The sequence below is a fragment of the Schistocerca americana genome, chromosome 1 (assembly GCF_021461395.2).
Source record: "Schistocerca americana isolate TAMUIC-IGC-003095 chromosome 1, iqSchAmer2.1, whole genome shotgun sequence".
Taxonomy (NCBI): domain Eukaryota; kingdom Metazoa; phylum Arthropoda; class Insecta; order Orthoptera; family Acrididae; genus Schistocerca; species Schistocerca americana.
This window is the reverse complement of record NC_060119.1, coordinates 1,126,151,806-1,126,166,673: the sequence shown is the minus strand read 5'-3', so window position 1 is coordinate 1,126,166,673 and position 14,868 is coordinate 1,126,151,806. Positions and strand designations below refer to the sequence as shown.

Here is a 14,868-nt window from a genome sequence, read left to right as displayed (position 1 = left end):
CATTAGAACTACAGACAGCCTTGGGAGAGCCAGTACTGACAAAACTCTACCATTTGGTGAGCAAGATGTATGAGACAGGCGGAATTCCCTCAGACTTCAAGAAGAATATAATAAATCCAATCCCAAAGAAAGCAGGTGTTGACAGACATGAAAATTACCGAACTATCAGTTTAATAAGTCACAGCTGCAAAATACTAACGTGAATTCTTTACAGGCGAATGGAAAAACTGATAGAAGCCGACCTCGGGGAAGATCAGTTTGGATTCCATCGAAATGTTGGAACACGTGAGGCAATACTGACCCTACGACTTATCTTAGAAGAAAGGTTAAGGATAGGCAAACCTACGTTTCTAGCATTTGTAGACTTAGAGAAAGCTTTTGGCAATGTTGATTGGAATACTCTCTTTCAAATTCCGAAGGTGGCAGGGGTAAAATACAGGGAGCGAAAGGCTATTTTTAATTTGTACAGAAACCAGATGGCAGTTATAAGAGTCGAGGCGTATGAAAGGGAAGCAGTGGTTGGGAAGGGAGTGAGACAGGGTTGTAGCCTATCCCCGATGTTATTAAATCTGTATATTGAGCAAGCAATAAAGGAAACAAAAGAATAGTTCGGAGTAGATATTAAAATCCATGGAGAAGAAATAAAAACTTTGAGGTTTGCCGATGACATTGTAATTCTGTCAGAGAGAGCAAAGGACTTTGAAGGAACAGTTGAACGGAATGGACAGTGTCTTGAAAGGAGGGTATAAGATGAACATCAACAAAAGCAAAATGAGGATAATGGAATGTAGTCGAATCAAGTCGGGTGATGCTAAGGGAATTAGATTAGGAAATTGGACACTTAAAGTAGTGAAGGAGTTTTGCTATTTGGGGAGCAAAATAACTGATTATGGTCGAAGTAGAGATGATATAAAATGTAGACTGGCAATGGCAAGGAAAGCGTTTCTGAAGAAGAGAAATTTGTTAACATCAAGTATTGATTTAAATGTCAGAAAGTCGTTTCTGAAAGTATTTGTATGGAGCGTAGCCACGTATGGAGGTGAAACGTGGACGATAAATAGTTTAGACAAGAAGAGAATAGAAGCTTTCGAAATGTGGTGCTATAGAAGACTGCTGAAGATTAGAAGGGTAGATCACATAACTAATGAGGAGGTACTGAATAGAATTGGGGAGAAGAGGAGCTTGTGGCACAGCTTGACTAGAAGAAGGGACCGGTTGGTAGGACATGTTCTGAGACATCGAGGGATCACCAATTTAGTATTGGAGGGCAGTGTGGAGGGTAAAAATCGTAGAGGGAGACCAAGAGATGAATACACTAAGCAGATTCAGAAGGATGTAGGCTGCAGTAGGTACTGGGAGATGAAGAAACTTGCACAGGATAGAGTAGCATGGAGAGCTGCATCAAACCAGTCTCAGGACTGAAGACCACAACAACAACAACATGCAAGATTCATGAGAACAACTCGTGTATGGCAAGGAGCTACACCTAATAGTGCAAGTGATTAGGGACAAGCCTTCTGACCTCCCTCCAACGTCCTCCATCACCAAGATCAATTGACACCATCGTGAAATTGTGGCCTGACTAGGGCTCACAGCGCTGCAATTAGACAGACACAGTAATATGTTCGCACATTGGGTCCTCAACAGTGTACCATTTGTCTAGCTGTGGGACGACTTGGGCCATCCATCTCTCATCCACTGTGAAGTGTCCTATACAAGGTTCTGCAGTGCGGGCCATACACTTTTAAAATTCAATGCAGCAGATTATGTGAAATGGTTACAGTCAAATGATCTAAGCTGACACACTTGGATGTGGAGGTGTCAGAGGACATTGTTCCTGTGCCACCCACCACTCTACCAGCCACTCCCAGACAGAGAGCGCAGTGGATCCCCACCTTAATTGAATGCCACCAGTGGCACCCCCACGGGAACTGGTTCCAAAGACTACAAGATCAGGCTGCATTGGAAATCATGTGTCCCGGTATACCTGGGCTCTGGGTTCTAAAAGGAAGAAAGGAGGAGGGTCTGATGTAGCAACACAGATTGACAAATTAAAGACAGAGTGACATAGCTTTAACTTGAGGACTGTGGAGTGTTATCTTGGTGCCATTATCTATGTTGTGACATATTTTATTTTGGTATTGCGTGCTGGAATTAAAGGTGTTACAGTGTGTAATCAGTGTTCTTCATTGGATTACCCCACCTTCAGCAACATTCGTACACCATATTCTTGTTAATCACTGGATTTGTTGGTCAATGACTAGAAAATTTCTGCCAGTGGTTCTGGTGGTGGGGATCATTATTATTTAGACCACTACATTTTTGTTAGTAATGTTCCAAATTGTTTTAGCTTTATTCTTGCAAAGTTTTATCTGTTGAGCATAGTGTACATGTTTCACCTTTTTTATAAGAGAGGAGCATTTTATAATATTTGTAATTGATTTTCAACTCCTGACTACAGCTGTCCTACTAAATTAGGGAGATCTCTCTTTTGCAAGCACAAAACATCTTAATCCCAAGAGTTATCCATCCCTTGCCACTGGTTCTATTCAATTTTACTCTTGTCTGTTTAATGAGGAAAAAGATGCTATGGGAATATGTTTAAGGAAAATTTAAATTTTTCATGTAAACTGTCTGTTTTATACATTTCTCTTGAACGTTGTTCTAATAACACCTACCTAAACACTGGTTATCAAGTCAGTGTTGATGATTTAGTGATGCACTACTTTCCTCCTGTGATTTGTATGTAACTGGTCAATATATTTTGTTTACATTTGACCATCATGTTTACGTAAATCACTGCCTATTTGGTTTACAACTATATCATTGGAGATTGCTGGAATGGAATGGAAGATGAACCAGGTTTGGTGAACACCAGCAGCTTAGAAACTGACATTCAGTCACATTCCATACACTCAACAGTGAATTTTGTGGAATGAATCAACTATTGGAATTACAGTGACATCATTATAAAAGTGAATCAGTTTGCTACACTACCTACTAACAACCCCTTGTAATGTTATACTTCTGGGATATCTAACGAAGATATTAACTGTATTTTCCATTAAATTTGACGTGTAAACTAAACTCTGGCATATAAATGTTGCAACTTCGGGAAAAAGCTATACAGGTCTCCTGACTTTTCAACTGCTGAAGCAGGGAGATCCAATATTGGATAGGATTCAATGCGGCATTTTGAACGTATACAAATAGGGGTTTATTTTTGTATTACTGCTCCTTACATACGATTGCCGCCCCCACGAAGGTAAGACTAATTACAGCCCGCACGCCGTACAAGAATCAAAAGAGTACAAATCCTGTATTTAGTGCCATAGAAGATACAGTCCACTCATGTAGTTTCCACAGTGTTATGAAGAGAGTGGATGTTGATAATGTGATTTTCCCCCCTTGCACATTATACTTACGAAATTGAAGTAATTATACCCTGGCAACGATATTGGTTTGAAAAGGAAAACAGATTTTATTGTAGTATTACTCAAATGTAAAGTACGGTTACGCTTGCGGAAACAAACACCTATTGCAAGTATATGTTTACCTCATGATTGGCGCGTTTACAGTTGTAAACATCAACAACGTTGCGAACAATTGCAACATATAACAATACGAAGGATGTAAAATCCTATAATATCGAAGATGAAAGGATTTGGTGGTTATTTACGCGCAATTACATAAATCTTCAACATTACACGACTTTCTGGCAAAAGAAGCAAGTCTAACATACTAAGATTTCGAGGTGTAATCCAAACAAAAGCAACGTTTTGACAGCTTTTTTGGTTTACATTGAAAATATTAATTTTATTCTTTAAGAAGGCACAAGAAAGATTAAGGAATCCAACGTATTCCGCCAGGAGTATGAATATTACTTGTAGCTCACTACCGGAAAAAAATAGTGATCTTTATTGTTAATTATACATTTACCTTCAAGCAGTTACAATATACATAAAAAATGCTTAATACCCGACGATCATCAGGTCTTACAGTATCTGACACATGGAGGTGAGGTTATTTTCATCTTTCTGGGCGATTTCAATAATCGTGTCTGCGTGTGCTCAGTTGTAAACATTACAAAGATAATGCTTTGGAATGTGCGTGATTTGTAAACATTACAGAGATAGTGTATGTTCTATGTTGTGAAGTTTGTGGCGGTTATTAAATTTAGTATGTGTGACAAATATGGTTTTATTGAAACTGTGAAGAGCAAGGGGACTCTGAGGACTATTAAACATGTCATCTCAAAGCGAAAGTTTGAGGATGAAGATGTTATTGTAGTAAGAACACCATTATTTAAGTTGTTTATATTTATATATGAGCTGTCTGTTAGTTTTATTTGATTGTTCGTTCCACGGATCATATGAACGATAAATCATAATGCTGTGGAACGCGTCATTTTATATACACATCACAAATTAATATGTAAATGTGGCTACATTCTGAACATTTAAATTATTTTAAGAAAAAGTATGTAGAAGTGTGTCATTAGTTCCTGTTTACCGCCTTCTGCCAATTACAATAATAGAAATTCTTGCACGGAATAGAAGGATTTATCAAGGAGAACCTTTTTTAGCTTGTTTTCAAATTTTACTTTATTTGTCCGAAATTTTATATCCCTGCACAAGTTTTCAAAAATTTTAGTTGCAGCATTGTGCACCCATTTTTTTGTGCTAAGATCTTAACGTGGAGTAACGAACGTAGTTTTTTTTTCTTTTGGTGTTGGAATTACGTACATCATTGTTTCTTTTGAACTGCAGTTGTTGTTGTTGTTGTTGTCTTGAGCCCAGAGACTGGTTTGATGCAGCTCTCCATGCTACTCTATCCTGTGCAAGCTCTTTCATCCCCAAGTAACTACTGCAGCCTACATCATTCTGAATCTGCGTAGTGTACTCATCTCTTGGTCTCCCTCTACGATCTTTACAGTCCACGCTTCCTTCCAATACTAAATTGGTTATCTCTTGATGCCTCAGAATGTGTCCTACCAACTGATCCCTTCTTCTAGTCAGGTTGTGCCACAAATTCCTCTCCTCCCCAATTCTATTCAGTACCTCCTCATTAGTTAATGATCTACCCATCTAATCTACAGCATTCTTCTGTAGCACTGCATTTTGAAAGTTTCTATTCTCTTCTTGTCTAACCTATTTATCGTTCATGTTTCACTTCCATACTCCATACAAATACTTTCAGAAATGACTTCCTGACAAATCTATAATCAATGTTAACGAATTTCTCGTCATCAGAAATGCTTTCCTTGCCCTTGCCATTGCCATTGACAGTCTACGTTTTGTATCCTCTCTCCACACAAGTGGAGGAACTAAAATTCCTACCACAGCAATGGCTCTTGACCTTGTGTTTGCAGGAAATGCATTGTAAACTATGTGATGCCCCTGTACTACAGGGCATGTCAACCATTGCAAGGATGACCTGACTGGGGAAAGGGTGAAGGAAGGAATTACTGTGTTTGTTTGTAATTCTCACCAAGCCATTTGGGATCTGCATGAAGTATGTGCTGGATTCCTTTTGTGTGAGACATGTACAGGCTCCAATCTGGGGTTTTAACCAACTGCCATACTGGTTAGTTCCTCCACTTGTGTCGTGAACCCATTAAAGTTCCACTGTAGTATGGGAACCATTTATCATGGAGGTTACACTTTCACCCTGTCTTTCCACTGTGAGGAGAGCCGACGGCAGGTAGAAGTTCAGTCATGGGACGAGATGAGTGCCCCAGGCCAGAATCGAGGTCCATCAGCTCTGAAGATGAATCGTTACAAGATATCAGAAAGAGTGGTGTCAACATTGTCAGACTGCTTACGTCCCGTCTCTGTCAGTGGTTGCTGCCTGGCCTTTGATTTTTTGTTAAGGCGAGCAGTGTGAAACGAATAATAAGATTTCCGATGCAAAGAAACACCATATCAGCTGCGTTAAAAAACAACTTTTAATGCAAGTAGCTTGCTATTTATTTACATTGACAGTCTTCAAAAACAGTTGCTAACGTAGAGGCCCAGAGTAATTTTAGATTTAATGCAATACAGGAGAGGTTGCACTCCTGCTTCTGCTTTTAATGCGATATCTTCGGACATTTTAAATGAGCACTACAACTACATAGCTGTATTCACAGATGGTGTAACTAAACAAGGAGATTCCGTTGGCTGCTCTGTTGTTTTCCCTGATCAACTCCTCCAGTTTCAGTTGCCTCCAGACTTCACTGTCTTAATGACAAATTATCAGCGATCTTGAGGAAACTGTTGCAGATGAGATGTGCCGCGCCTGCTAAATTTCTCGTCTGTTCTGACTCCTTTAGTGCCCTTCAGTCTGTGCAACCCATGTATCCAACCAGTGAAGTCCAAGCTAACCAGGACACCCTTCTCCACTTACAAAGGCCTGGAAAGGAGGTATCTTTGTGCGGGGTGCCAGGGCACATGGGTGTTGTGGATAATGAAGGAGTGGATGTAGTAGCCAAGGAGGCATGTCTTTATCCTCGGTTGGTTCTGTCTGTCATCCCCCTGCATGCTATCACCGTGCTGTTGAGGTACAAAGTCATGCGTCAGTGGGAAGAAGAATGGTTGGAAGTGGCAGACAGTAAGCTGCAGCTAGTAAAACCCACAACACAGCCATGGCATACCTTCTTTCAGCCATGCAGGCAGCATGAGGTCCTCGTTACCTGTCTTCGCATAGGCAGCAGTACTTGCTCCGGCAAGAAGACTCTCCAATTTGTGGTGCTTGTGGCCTATATGTTACTGTGTGCCACTTTTTACTAGGTGGTGTTTTAGTTTCACATCAGAGAGTAGCTGACAGATCTGCCCTTATTTTAAGTGATAGTCCAACAAATGTGGTTCGAGTTTTAATGTTATGTAATATGTCTGACTTGTTTCCCAAGTTAGTTGGGAGGTGTTCTGAATATGTTATCTGAGTGACTGGCTTATCCATATTTTTGTAACTGGCAACATTTTTAGCCCTTTTATCCATATTCATTTATTTTTATATTTGTAAGGGCACTGATAACCTCACCCTTCAGTGTCCAGAACTCTAAACACACACAGTTTGCCCCTTGAATCCCTACTTATCACTATTGACATCCCTTCCCTATTACCAACATCCCTCTTGCCATTATTGAACACTACCTTTCCAAATGTCATTCAGGCTCCAAACTTACTACCTCATTCCTCAACTTTATTGTAATTCACGCCCCCTGCGGGTCCAGGGGTTAGAATAGCCTCAAGGTATCCCTGCCTGTTGTAAGAGGTGACTAAAAGGAGTCTCTCACTTTTCCGCCCTATATCTAAGTTCAGGTCCCACTTTATGGTTTGACCTGCCACTTTTCAAATTCTACAAAAGTGCAGGCCATATGGGGAGGGATGCCTTATGTGATGCATGAGTTATCCATAGTGCCCTTAGATTCGATCTCCTTGAACCTCTTATCATGGTTTTGCATCTGCACCTGCAATTCAACTAGCCTATTTGGATGAGGACACTTTCCAGGGTATGTTATTTTCTTCCATTGTCTCCTGTCCTCTTTCACCCTCATGACAATATTGGATTTCTCTGTGCCCAATATCCAGCACGGTAGCCAGTCTGTAGAGGTGGGGCCGTCATGTACCCATTTGGTGGTAACCTCTTGACAACAGAGGGATGGCACTGCTGATGCCTGAGCTGTAAACTCCTCACATTTGCCAAGGAGTAGATGCCTGTCTTCCTAGGACATCAGGACTCCCGGCGACAGCCATCATGCCAGGTAGCCTTTGCTGTGGCTGGGTGGTGTCTGTGGGGAGAGCCTCTGATCGGAGCGGGTGGCATCAGGGTGCATGATCTGCAATGAAACGGACTAAGTCACCTCTTGCTAGTGACCATACTCTCTAAGAAGGGCAAGATCGAGAACAATGCTGACAAATATGACCCCAAATCATTTCCCTTCCTCGCTATATCATGAGAGGGCTGCAGAAAGAAGAGAGCCATATTTGCCTCGGTATTTAGTCTGTAGCAGAATGAACTGGGACTCCTTTCTACCTACAAAGCCTCAATTTTTTTTTTGAACATCTTGAGGATAAGTTGGGTGAAGTGACAGTACTGTCCAAGATTACAAGCGGTGCAAACTTGATTCAGACAGCATCGCCAGCCCAGTCCTGGGCGTTACTCACTTGTGACCAGTTGGGTGATATTCCTGTTTCCGTCACTCCCCATAAAAGCCTCAACATGGTCCAGGGGATTATTTTCCATTGCGACCTCCTCTTGCAGTCTGATGACAAGCTCTGCGCCTATCTCGAATGGCATTGTGTTCATTTCATCTGGCGCATTTACAGGGGACCCAAAGACGACAGGGTTACTACCGGTGCCTTTGGCCTTTGAGGGTGATTCATTGCCTGAAAAGGCCAAGGTGATGGTTTACCGCTGTGACATTAAACCGTATGACCCTCCCCCTATGTGGTGCATTTTAAGTGCTGGAAATTCGAGCACATGTCTTCCCGCTGCACTTCCAAAACCACATGTTGAGACTGCGGACGTCCACTGCATCCAGATACTCCATGTGCACCTTCTCCCACTTGTATCAACCATGGAGAGCAGCACTCTCCCTGCTCGCCAGATTGCATAGTACTCCAAAAGGAGCAGAAAATCATGGAGTACAAGACACTGGACCGGTTAACTTACCAAGAGGCTAAACATAAATTTGAATGATTACCGTTAGGTTGATGTCCACATATGCTGCAGCTACATTACCGCCGCCGTCACAAGCACCAGTCATACCACACTCTGTGCCACGAACAGAGGGCCCTCCGGGCCTCCAGAATACATCCGCCCCCTTGGTGGTAGGGTGAAAATCTTCTTCTGTTGCTCCCAAAGTACTGACTTCAGGAGCTAGCCCCCCCCCCCCCCCCCAAATGCAGGGGATATTGGTCCCTTCCTCCCCAGCCGAAGAAGCAACAGCCTCGTCCGGCTCCTCTAGTGCAGAAGGGGACCCTCTCTTCCAAGGTCTCCACTAATGCCACAGTGGACACTCGCCAGTGGCTAAAGGAGCCAAAAGCTGCTGGATGAAGAGCTTCACGGTCTTCCTCCATGTCTGAAGCTATTTTGGAGAAGACCTCCCAGGAAGCCCTGGAAGAGAAGCAAGAGGCAAGCAAACAAAGAAGTTTGCTAAGAAAAAGGACCTTCCGTTGGCCACAACACCACCACTCCCTACCAATTCTGTACCTGAGGATGAGGTGGAGATCTTAGTGTCCGCTGAGAACCTGGATCTCATTGATGCCTCATCCACAATAGGAATTAAAAAAATACTCAATTGGTGGCAGCAGGTGACCCTAAGGTGTAACTTGGCTCCATGGGTGCTTCGTGCCTTCCCAGCCTCACAATAACGTCATCCTCCAGTGGAATTGTTGCGGTTTTTTCCACCACCTGGCTGAACTATGGCAACTGTTAAGCTTTACACCTGCTTTCTGCATTGCCCTCCAGGAAACCTGGTTCCTGGCAATGCGGACCCCTTCCCTCTGCAGCTGTAGGGGATATTACAAGAACCATAGCGACTATAATAGTGTGTCAGGTGGAGTTTGTGTCTATGTCCTGAACTCAGTATGCAGTGAACCTGTGCCCCTTCAAACCCCTCTTGAAGCTGTGGCTGTCAGGACAAGGACAACACAGGAAATAACTGTTTGCAATGGATATCTTCCTCCAGATGGTGCAGTACCCCTGAACGCATTGACTGCACTGAGTCATCAACTCCTGGAACCTTTCCTACTTTTGGGAGATTTTAATGCCCATAACCCCTTGTGGGGTGGCACTGTGCTTACTGGCCGAGGTCAAGGTGTCAAAACTTTCCTGTCTCAACTCGAACTCTGCCTCTTAAATACTGGGGCCCCCAAGCATTTCAGCGTGACTCACAGCACTTACTCGGCCATTAATTTATCCCTCTGCAGCCCAGGACTTCTCCCATCTGTCCACTGGAGAGCCCACGATGACTTGTGTGGCAGTGACCACTTTCCCATCTTCCTGTCACTCCCCCAGTGTCATGCCCCTGGATGTCTACCAAGATGGGCTTTAAACAAGGCAGACTGGGAAGCTTTCACCTCTGCTGTCATCCTTGAATCTCCCCCACATGGTACCATTGATGTGGTAGTTGAGCAGATCAATAGAACTATTGTTTTTTCGGCAGAAAACTTGATCCCTTGTTCTTTATGATGTCCCCGGCGAAAGTCAGTACATTGGTGGTCGCTGGAAATCTCTAAGGCCATTAAAGAGCATTGGCGATCTCTACAGCGACATAAGCACCACCTTTCCCTAGAGCACCTAACAGCTTTTAAATGGCTCTGTGCCCGCGTTTGCCAGCTTATAAAAAGTTGGAAACAGGAATGTTGGGAGAGGTACATCTCGACCATTGGGTGTCATACATCACCTTCCCAAGTCTGGATGAAGATCAGACGTGTTCATGGGTGCCAGACCCCGACAGGTGTCACTGGTATTAACATCAGTGGCGTGTTATCTACTGACCCAAACACGATTGCTGAGCACTGTGCTTGTGCCTTCGAGTCAGAGAATTATCCCCCAGCATTTCGCACCCTCAAATTGCGGATGGAAAGGAAAGCCCTCTCATTCACTGAGTGTCACGGTGAACCCTATAATGAGTGGGAGCTCATTGTCCTTGCACATTGTCCCGACACAGCTCCTGGGCCAGATCGGATCCACCATCAGATGATCAAACATCTCTCGTCCGACTACAAGCGACATCTCCTCATCGTCTCCAGCCGGATCTGGTGCAATGTCGTATTTCCATCGCAGTGGCGAGAGAGCACCTTCATTCCAGTGCTCAAACCCGGCAAATACCCGCTTGATGTGGATAGCTATCGGTCCATCAGCCTCATCAACATTCTTTCTAAGCTGTTAGAACATACGGTAAGTCGACAGTTGTGTTGGGTCCTGGAGTCATGTGGCCTACTGGCTCCATGCCAGGGGGGTTCCGCTAGGGTCTGTATACCACTGATAATCTAGTTTCCCTTGAGTCTCCCATCCGAACAGCCTTTTCCAGGCGCAAACACTTGGTTGCTGTCTTTTTTTATTCACGAAAAGCTTATGACACGACCTGGCAACATCATGTCCTTGCCACGTTATATGAGTGGGGTCTCCGGGACCGCTACCAATTTTTATCAGAAATTTCCTATCGCTCCGTACTTTCTGTGTCCAAGTTGGTGCCTCCCATAGTTCTCCCCATATCCAGGAGATAGAGGTCCCACAGGGCTCTGTATTGAGTGTATCTCTATTTTTAATGGCCATTAATGGTGTAGCTGCAGCTGTCGGGCCGTTCGTCTCACCTCCTCTGTATGCAGACGACTTCTGCATTTCATACTGCTCTTCCAGTACTGGTGTTGCTGAGTGGCGCCTACAGGGAGTCATCTACAAGGCGCAGGCACGGGCCCTAGCCCACGGCTTGCAGTTTTCAGCCGCGAAGTCGTGTGTCGTGCACTTCTGTTGGTGTCATACCATTCATCCGGCAGCAGAACTTTACCGTAATGATGATCCGCTCACTGTAGTGGAGACATATAAATTCATAGGACTGATTTTCGACACCCAATTGACGTGGCTTCCTCATCTTCGTCAGCTGAAGTGGAAGTGCTGGCAGAACCTCAATGCCCTCCGCTGACTGAGCAACATCAATTCGGGTGCAGATTGCTTTACACTGCTGCAGCTCTAAGGAGACCTTGTTCAATCCTGCCTTGACTGTGGTTTGACGGTGCCCTCAGTGTTGTGTTTATTCGACCCAGTGCACCACTGTGGTGCTCGACTGGCAGTGAGAGCTTTTAGAATGAGTCCGGTGAACAGTGTCCTGGTGGAGGCCGGAGTTCCTCCACTGCGGATCTTACATGCCCAACTGCTTTCCAGTTATGTTGCACACATTCGTAGATCTCCTGAGCATCCGAATTACCATCTCCTTTTCCCATCCACGGCGGTTCATCTCCCCCACTGGAGGTCCAGGTCAGGGCTTACGATTGCGTTTCGCATCTGATCTCTTCTGTCTGAAGTGGAGTCCTTGCCTTTACCACCTATACGCATGGTCCATTCACGTACACCTCCATGGTGTACACCTAGGCCAAAGCTTTGCCTGGACCTTTCATGTGGTCGTAAGGACTCAGTTATCCCCGTGACTCTCCACTGTAACTTCCTCTCAATTCTTAACATGTACTGGGACCATGAAATGGTTTACACCAACGGCTCGATGGCTGATGGTCATGTTGGCTTTGCATATGTCCATGGAGGACATATTAAACAGCACTCCTTGCCAGATGGCTGCAGTGTTTTCACTGCAGAGCTGATGGTCATTTCTCGTGCTCTTGAGTGCATCCGCTCATGCCCTGGTGAGTCGTTTCTTTTGTGTACTGTCTCTTTGAGCAGCCTACAAGCTATCGACTAGTGTTACCCCCGCCAACCTTTGGTAGAAACCATCCAGGAGTCCATCTATGCCCTGGAATGGTCCACTCATTCTGTAGTGTTTGTGTGGACCCCAGGCCACGTTGGAATCCCAGAAAATGAACTTGCTGTCAGGCTAGCAGAACAGGCTACACATAAACTGATTCTGGAGATCGGTATCCCCGTAACTGACCTGCAGTCATTATTATGCCACAAGGTTTTTCACTTTTTGGAGACGGAATGGCATAATCTCAGTATGCACAACAAACTGTGTGCCATTAAGGAGACTACGAATGTGCGGAAGTCCTCCATGCTGGCCACTTGCATGGACTCTGTGGTTCTCTGCCGGCTCCGCATTGACCATGTATGGCTAACACATGGCTACCTCCTCCGTCACGAAGACCCACCTCACTGTAGCTCACATATTACTGTCATCCCCATCTTGCTGGACTGCCCACTTTTAGCCCCTCTGCGGCGGACTTTTAACCTTCCAGCACCCTACTTTCAGTGTTGGGTGACAATTTCTTTTTTTTCCGCATACAATCTAAGGGTGGGCATTCAACCTTCTCTCTGAGGCCACCACTCTCCCTCCATTTTAACTCTGTTACACTTTCTTTGAATTTGTTTGTCTTGGTAGTCGTCTTTTCCGTACATGTGTTCATCTCGCCTTGCCTTTTTGGGGTGGACATTTTAATGTGTTGCAGAGTGGCTGGCTCATCCTCTTTTATTATTGTGATTAGCCAGCTCAGATGATCTGCTCTTTGGTTTTAATACTTCCTTCTACTTTTCCTTGTGGTGTATGTTTTCCCCGTTTTTTGTTAATTCCATTTGTTTTCTATTTAGGTGTGGTTCCCCATTCCTTTTCCCCCTTTTACTTTCTCGAACATACTTTGGGTGTTTTTTTGTACCTTGAGCCTTGCTTGCATCAGGAAAAAGGGACTGATGACCCTGTAGTTTGATCCTTTTTCACCCCAAAGCAACCAACCTTTATTCTAATCCACAACTATGTCTCCTTTGAAAGAAAGGTATACAAACGGATCCACGACACAGCCATGTCACCCTCCTTTGCCAACTTTTTTTTGGGCCGTGTAGAGGAAACCTGCCTAGCCGCTCGAAACCCCAAACCCCTGGTCTGGTTCAGGTTCAGTGACAATACCTTCATGATGTGGACTCAGGGTCAAAACACCATATCCTCATTCCTTCACAACCTCAACAACTTGTCTCCCATGTGCTACATCTAGTCCTCCTCAACCCAGCATGCCACATTCCTGGATGTTGATCTCCACCACTCTGATGGCTCCATCCACACCTCTTTCCATATTAAACTCAGCAACCACCAACAATACCTGGGTCAATCCAAATGAAGAGGACCAATAAAAATTAAGTTGGTTGCTTGACCATTTTAAATATTTTAATTTTTTGTATGTGATTACCCTATAATTGAGAAGTTCAAAACAGTTTTTTAAAAAAAATTACCTTTCACCTTTACTAAATGGTGGCCATTTTCGTTTGTAAGTGCGCGACGATGTTTCAGTTTAGAGACATTAGCAAAAATATAAATATCTTTGCCTTGGGTTAAGTTACAACATTGGAATTGACATGATTGTTTTTAGAAAAGTGTCCTCTACAACATTGTATATTACACAAAATACCCTAAATTAAAAAATAACCAGTCAAAATGACCTTCAAAGTTTGGTATCCAAATTTTCAAAACTCCGCTTTTTAAAACCAAAAATAACAAACAAGGAGTGATTTATGAGTCTATTTTTTTCCTATAGTAGTCACTTAGACTGCAAATTGAAGAACTGCAAAATTCATCTTTCTCATTTTTAAAGGAGAGAATAAATGGGTGCACTGTTGCCTGGTCATTGACCCAGTGGTACCCTTTTATTGCGTCCTGAATCACAAATGTAAAATCATCATCATCATCACCATCATCACCATTTAAGACTGATTATGCCTTTCAGCGTTCAGTCTGGAGCGTAGCCCCCCTTATACAGTTCCTCCGTGATCCCCTATTCAGTGCTAACATTGGTGCCTCTTCTAATGTTAAACCTATTACTTAAAAATCATTCTTAACCGAATCCAGGTACCTTCTCCTCGGTCTGCCCCGACTCCTCCTACCCTCTACTGCTGAATCCATGAGTCTCTTGGGTAACCTTGCTTCTCCCATGCGTGTAACATGACCCCACCATCTAAGCCTGTTCGCCCTGACTGCTACATCTATACAGTTCATTCCCAGTTTTTCTTTGATTTCCTCATTGTGGACACCCTCCTGCCATTGTTCCCATCTACTAGTACCTGCAATCATCCTAGCTACTTTCATATCCGTAACCTCAACCTTGTTGATAAGGTAACCTGAATCCACCCAGCTTTCGCTCCCATACAACAAAGTTAGTCGAAAGATTGAACGGTGCACAGATAACTTAGTCTTGGTACTGACTTCCTTCTTGCAGAAGAGAGTAGATCGTA

The 14,868-nt window shown here is 43.8% G+C and overlaps 2 protein-coding genes across 3 annotated transcripts in view; one reads left to right on the top strand and one right to left on the bottom strand.

The window, feature by feature from the left end:
• Positions 1 to 4,081, bottom strand: part of LOC124619037 — an 88,030-nt gene extending 83,949 nt beyond the window's left edge. For both annotated transcript variants that reach the window (XM_047145394.1, XM_047145395.1), the window contains exon 1: positions 3,940 to 4,081. The gene's annotated coding sequence lies outside the window, so the exon portion shown is untranslated. The remainder of the gene's footprint in view (positions 1 to 3,939) is intronic.
• Positions 4,074 to 14,868, top strand: part of LOC124619021 — a 218,060-nt gene continuing 207,265 nt past the window's right edge. Inside the window, exon 1 of the mRNA XM_047145393.1 lies at positions 4,074 to 4,289. Within this exon, the coding sequence (XP_047001349.1) occupies positions 4,140 to 4,289 (150 nt within the window). The 5' untranslated portion in view covers positions 4,074 to 4,139. The remainder of the gene's footprint in view (positions 4,290 to 14,868) is intronic.